The sequence below is a fragment of the Microcebus murinus genome, chromosome 22 (genome assembly GCF_040939455.1).
Source record: "Microcebus murinus isolate Inina chromosome 22, M.murinus_Inina_mat1.0, whole genome shotgun sequence".
NCBI lineage: Eukaryota > Metazoa > Chordata > Mammalia > Primates > Cheirogaleidae > Microcebus > Microcebus murinus.
The window spans coordinates 21,017,405-21,023,913 of NC_134125.1; the positions used below are offsets into that span (position 1 = coordinate 21,017,405).

Genomic DNA, 6,509 nt, shown 5'->3' on the forward strand with positions numbered 1-6,509 from the left:
AGGTCCCTGAAGTTCCAAGTAGGGAAAGAGCATGAGATTTAGAGGTAAAGGGGTGGCCCTAAACATTTCGGGTGACTGTGGGTGCGTGGTTTCCTCTCTCTGAGCCTCAGTGTCCTCCTCTGGGAAGTGGGGATGGGTCTGTGGGAGTCAGGTGGGGGGCTGGGAGCAAGTGGGCTAAGACATCAAGCAACACCCTCCCCACTTCTGAGCAATCCACCCCTTTCTCTGGTGGCACCCCATGATCTGGGCACCACCACCTTGTTCCACCTGGGCCCAAATCCTGCCCACCCACCCCTGCCCCGCAGCGCCCCCTCTCCCCTCCTGCCCTGGGCCGAGCCGACCCCGCGCGGCCGGTGCCCAGGATGGGGACGGTCCCACACGCCCAGCCCATCTCCCCACATCAGCGCACTCTGCAGAGCCAGCCAAGAGCAGATTCTTTATTCATTTCTCCTTTTTCTTAAAAAAAAAAAAGTATTCCTTCGGTATAAAAAATAAATATTTTAAATATGACATTGAATAAATAAAAAATCTGTCAGCATGAAACATCCCCACAGGGTACATTCATCAAAGAGGAAATTGTAACCCAAGGCCAAGTCCTTTCCAGCAGAAAGCCAGGAGGGAAACCTCTAAGGCCACACGGTGGGCCACCGGGCCAGCACGTGGCACCGGGGTCAGGTGGGGACTGGAGACGGGTCTAAGGTACCCGTCTGTACCGTCCGAAGGGAAATCACTACCTCGCTGGAGTCCGGGGCTCCAACCCGCTGCGCTACGTCACCTCTGCAGAGCCGGCCTGCTTGGGCCAGGGTGGACGTCCCGCAGCCAGGGACAAAGAAGAGGACGAGGAGGACCGGGAGGAGAGATGAATAAACTAGCAGTGCTTTTTCATTTCAATTTTTAAATAATAAATAAGGGCCCCATACTTCTCTCCTGATAAATTACAAAGTGACTGTCCTGCCCTGTCCTCTGCCAATGGTGCCTCCCTCCCCCTCTGGCCCAGGGACAGGTGTGGCCAACAAGAGCAGATGAAAAGGAACAGAAGTGCAGCTCCCAGCCCGCGAGGCTGTGTCGCCCGAGGGCTCCGCGATTCAGTGGTGCCGTGCGGCCCAGCGGGGTCTGGACAGAGCTGAGGTTTGTGCCCAAGGGCTGAGTCCAGGCTGGGCAGGAGGGTGTCACAGAGCCGGCCACCGTGCGGACAGCAAGGAGATACTCTGCTTCCTGAGCCGTTGGAGCCGCCCGGCGGGGCCCCCACACAGCATCCGTGTCCGCGGGGTGACCAGAGAGTGGGCAGGCCCCTGCTTCCAGGTAAGTGTGTTCTTCTGGAAGCCCAGCTTGGGGGAGCGCAGCTAGGTCCACGCCAAGCCTCTGCGACCCACGTTCAAACAGCCACATCTTAGTCTCGCTGTTGGGATGGACAACTCCTAGCCCGCCACGCCCACCCGGCCTCGGGGCCTGCCCACCTGCCATCCAGGTAAAGTGCTTAGAGAACACCAGAGAAAGGTGCAAAGTGAAGTGCCCTCATTAGTGCCACAATCTTGTGGCTGAACTTGGAGGAGTGCCCTGCTCTGGGCTCAGACGGCTGCTCTGAGCAGCGTGTCCCTCCCCTGCTCTCAGACGGAGGGCGTTTCTCCACTCGCCTGGCCCCAGCGAAAGGAAAGGATCGGGTTCCCCGCCTGGGAGCCCAGACATGGGTGGGAGTGGGAGGGGGTGGGGCAGGAGGGACCACAGCTTCCTGGTCCGAGTCCCAGCCGTCTCAGGCCTCGCTCGCCCTCCCTGGAGGAGGGGCGGCTGCTTCCCCACCGCTGCTCCGACTTCCCGGGGTCCAGCCAGGCCCCCACGCCCTCCGTGGGTGTTCGGGCCACCGGAGGAGCTTCCCCGCCGCGTGGGAGCATGCTGGGTGCTGCGGACTGTTCCAGGGCCCCTGACTGCTAGTTCAGAGGCAGCCTGGGGGCAAGGGAACAGCGATGGGGCAGGCCACCAGGGCTGCCTTGCCCACTGCTGGGGGTGCCCTTTCAATCAGCAATGGTGCTGCTTGTTGCACAAAGCCAGGGGTGCCAGAGCACAGGGTGAACCAGCCCCCTGTGGCCAAGAAAATCAAGCATCTGGCCTAGCCCCTATAGCCCGGACCCTGACACCACCAAAAGGAGTCACAGTGGGGCTGGGGGACGGAGCCAGGTCCCCCACCTCCACCCGGGCCTCGAGTTCTCTCAGATCCTGACACTTCTCTGAGCTTCACCGTGTTCCACTTGTAACATTACCGCCTGCCAGACCAGGCCCTGCCAAGCCCCAGAGCTGGCTCCTGTGTAAGGAGCCCGCACAGTATTTTTGTTGAGTTAAGGAGCAGGAAAGGGGAATTGACTTTGCCATTGAAAGCACCAATAAGTTAATATAAATAGGACATCATAATAAATAGAAATCACGCTGGGTCAGACACAGCATTCTTGGACCTCAGGCTTCCCTGAGACCTTGACCTCAAGTTCTACTGCCCCCTTGCACTAGGGACCAGAGACGGCCTCTGGTCTCCCTCAAGTACCTTTGTGTGACCTCATAGGGCCTCTGTGGGCCTCAGATGGGAACTGCTGCTCTGAGCCACCCCAGCCCTTCCCCCACGGACCCTGCCCAGAAGGAAGACGCTGGGTCTCCCAGAACCTTCGCAACCTGTCCTGCCCTGCTCACCTGCACAAACCCACCTCCAGTGACCGCCAGACCCTGGCTGGCCAAGGCTGCAGGGAAGACTGCAGGGAAGAGAAGACGAGCCCGCTAAGGCTTCCATGGTCTCTCCTCCTTCCCAGGCCTGAAGGTGGCCTTTCTGCCTCTCCAAAAGCCTGCACACCAGTGACCTCCTTCTAGAAACTTCCACCTGACAGTCCCTAAGCCTGAGCTCACGAGAAGACAGCAGCCCACCCCAGGGCCCCTTCTCTGTCTTCCACTCACCAAACTTCTAGAGGACAAGGTGTCCTCTGGGATCCCAGCACCTCTGGCCCACTCAAGTGCCCCTCGAGCCTTCCGAAGTCTACCCAAGGGACAGCAAAGGCTGTCATTCGCTGGGGCCAGCAACTCCCCTGAGCCCTGCTGGCTCGCCCTGTGGCCAGGGCTGCTGCAGACAACTTGTGTGGTTTGCTCACTGCACAGTGAGCAATGGGCTGAGGGGACAAGAGGGGGCAGAAGTCCAGCCCACACCCCCCTTGCCAATCCGACACGTGGTCGCATCTCCCAGAGGAAGGGGCACCTTCTTCGAGTCAGCGCTGGCCGTAGGCCCTGCCCACAGAAGTGACGACCCTGCTCAGTTCCAGCACAGCCCACCCGGCGTGCAGTGGACAGCTAGGAACCCCGTGGGGTCTGCCAGCAGCCCCCATTTGGGCTTGGTGTGTCCCTGGCCACCCCTTGAGATCCCCCCACATCTGGATCCCACTCCCTAAATCCCTCGGTTCATGGCGCACTCCGAGACCCCTGCCTAGAAGGCCTGGGCCACCACGGCGATGACCTGCTTGTACTTCCCCAGGAGCTGACAGCCCAGCTTCTTCTTCTGGAAGACGTCCTTGCCCGAGGTGTCGGGGCCGTAGGCCACGTCCACATGGGCCACGTGGTACTTGCTGCACAGGCGGCACAGCACGTTGCTGAGGAGGCCCCGCAAGACGTCGGCGGTGGCGTTGAGCTTGCTGTGCAGGCTGAGGGCGCTGGGGTTAAGGAGCTTCTGGTCCCGGGTGATGTTGCCCAGGGAGGCGCCCAGGTACGCGATGACGCGATACAGCTCCACCAGCTTGGCCTTCTCCGTGCCGTTGGCGTGGAAGGGCGGGAAGTCCGTCACGTTGGGGCCACACAGTTTGTCCAGATTGTTGGGGAACGGCTCCCCCTGGGCTGTGTACTGAGGAGCAGAGGGGCAGAGGGGAAGTGTCGGGGGGGGCAGCGTCCCAGCCCTGCCACCAACCCTCTGGGCAAGCTCTTGGGCCTCTGTTTCCCCACCTGTGACATGGGGACCCAACTCCTTGCTCTATAGGCGTCTAGAATAGTCATGACAGCCGGGAGTAATCGTAGTGTGAGCACCCTTGCTGGAGAGCAAGATCTGGACCAGGCAAGTGGACATCATTATCACCAGCATTACCATACGGGGACAGAAGGGAAAACGCAGCAGCTTGTCCCAGCTGGTGCGCATGCTTATGCTTGCTTCTACCTGAGCTTCCTTCTACTGGCTCAGCTCTTCCTGGGGACCCCTCCAAGCCAGCGCTCCCAGCGCACTGTCCCCCAACACACGGTGCCTGCAGTCCCTGCTTCCCCCGGCCTCCCTCTCGATCCCCACAGTGGAGCAGCGCCAGGACTAGAAGTGCTGGGGCCCCCTTTACCCCCTAGTCTGCCCTCACTGACTGGGCACCCCGGGAAAGCACGAGGAGGAAGCCCCCTCCCCACTCTCTCCTTCCAGCTCCAAAAGGGCCCCCTCGGCTGGCTGGGTCAGGGAGCACCTGCTGACACGTGTGAGCCCCGCCGCCAGCACCCCACTGGGTGACCCAGGACAACTCACATAGAGAATGAAGAGGGCATTGGCGCTGCCGTTGAGCTGCGCCAGCTGGTTCCTGATCTGGTTCATGAGGTTGCTGTGACATGGGTGGCGTGTGGCGCAGGTGCCGTTGCCAGGGGTGATGGGGAGGGGGCTCCCTGCCCCGTGTTTCCAGTGCAGAACCAGCAGCAGGGGCACAACTCCTGGGGATGGGCAGGAAGGAGCCATGAGCAGAAAGGCGGGAAAGGGCGACCTGGGGACAGGCAGGGTGCTCGTGGAAGAGGATACCCGTCCCTGCTTGCCACCAGCAGCTGTCTTCCCCGGCACCTAGTTTTCCCTCCATGGCAGCATCTGTCGCTCTGTCTCCCTCTCTCCAACATCCTGTCCCTCCCTGCTCTCTTCTGGGGTGAAGGGACAAGGGGCAGGACATCAGCTGTCTCCACCAGTGGGAAGTGGGGTCCAGGGGGATCCCAACCGCCAGCCTTTCCCTCAGGTGGTAAAAGCCCCATGGCCTCATGGCCTCTGGCTGGAAGGGTCCACTGGCCCGGCCCAGCGGGCGCAGGAGAAAGGAGGCCCCCGCCTCACCTCCCACGATGAGCCAGAGACCTAAGCACGGCGTCCTGCTCATGGCCCACTGCAGCCCAAGTCTCCCAACCGGGTGTCCATGGGACCACGGTAGAGCGGGGCTCTTCCATGGACCCTCTTGTCCCTCCCAACCTGCCACTGGATTCTGGCTTCCTGGAATGGCTTCCCCCTCATCCTTACCCCCTCCTCCCTCTCTGCCCTTCCCTAGTGTGGCCACGTACCCCCATGTAGGACCCTCAACCTCACCCCGTTTCTGCAGGTCTGTCCCCATTCTCCATCCCAAACCATCATTCAAAACTTCCCACCCAAACAGCTCTGGGCAGCCCCGACTCCATAAGCTCACCCCCCTTGTCTGCAGTTCCTTGCCTGGGGCCTTGGTTGGGGTGAGCTTCTGCTCACCAGGGTCCCACATGCCACCCTCCTCCACCCAGCCTCAGGAGGGAGAGGAAATGGTGCATGAGGAAGGACAAAGGGGAAAAGGTCACACTGGCAGCCAGGTGGGCGGGGAGGAAGGAAAGTGAAAGGTGACAGACAGGGAGCTGGGAGCTGCACGGGCCTGTCTCACATCGCCCCTCCCCCCACCCAGAGCGACTGAGAGGCTGGGTGCTTCCCCGTCCAGGCTCACTGAGACCCGCCCTTCCAGGGCTCAGCTGGAGGCACCTGAGGGGTAGCGGGGTCCTGGCAGTGACCAACTAGGCTGGTGACCTTAGCCAGCATCCCCCTGCTGGGACAGGAGGGATGGTGGCAGCCACTTCTTCTGGGTCCCTGTTCATGTCAGCATCCCCAGGCAGAGCTCAGGGCCCGGGATGGCTAGGGGGCCCCCACGCCCCCATCTCACCTAGCGCAGATCGCAGCTATCCGGGGGCCAGCAGACACAGGCGGCACCTGCTCCCGTCCCAGGCCAGAGTTTGCAAGCTGCTCAGCCGCCCTCCCAGGGAGCAGCCCGGCGCCAGTGGAAAAGAAAGCAGAAAGAAAGAAAGAAAGAAAAAGAAAGAGACGGGGTGAATCCAGGAGGGAGCAGAGAGGGAAGAGCAGCACGGGACAGTGGCGGGAGTGGGGAGGAGGAGGAGGAAGAGGAGGAAGGCTGCAGCGGCTCCCTCCCTGGCTGCCAACCTGTTGGCCACGCTGGGCGCGCGGTGCCCGGGACCATGTGCCTGCGCTCGCTCCGGCCGCCACCCAGCGCCTCCGGCGCCCTGGCGCTGCGCGGGCGCCCCAAGCGTCCGTGTGTCTGCAGCGGGTGGGTGTCCCCATCGGGCTCGCCGAGTGCCCCAAGTTGCCGCCGCTGCCCGCAGCAGGGACGCGGAAGCTGGCGCGGGGCGGTGGATTTACCTGCCGCCAAGACCTTCATTATGGGCTGGACTCCAGAGGGCCTTGGAGGAAACCTCAGATGCCGGCAGTTTTCAGAGGTCCATGCTCAAATGGGGAATTTGCCTGA

The 6,509-nt window shown here is 61.8% G+C and overlaps 1 protein-coding gene across 1 annotated transcript; it reads right to left on the reverse strand.

Annotated features, from left to right (window-relative positions):
• Nucleotides 1-417: 417 nt before the first annotated feature.
• Nucleotides 418-6,509, reverse strand: LIF (LIF interleukin 6 family cytokine). The gene is made up of 3 exons (XM_012763894.2): nt 6,404-6,509; nt 4,514-4,692; nt 418-3,862 (listed from the first exon to the last, which is right to left on the reverse strand). The coding sequence occupies exons 1-3, from the start codon at nt 6,420-6,422 to the stop codon at nt 3,452-3,454; spliced, it is 609 nt and encodes a 202-aa protein (XP_012619348.1). The 5' UTR covers nt 6,423-6,509; the 3' UTR covers nt 418-3,451.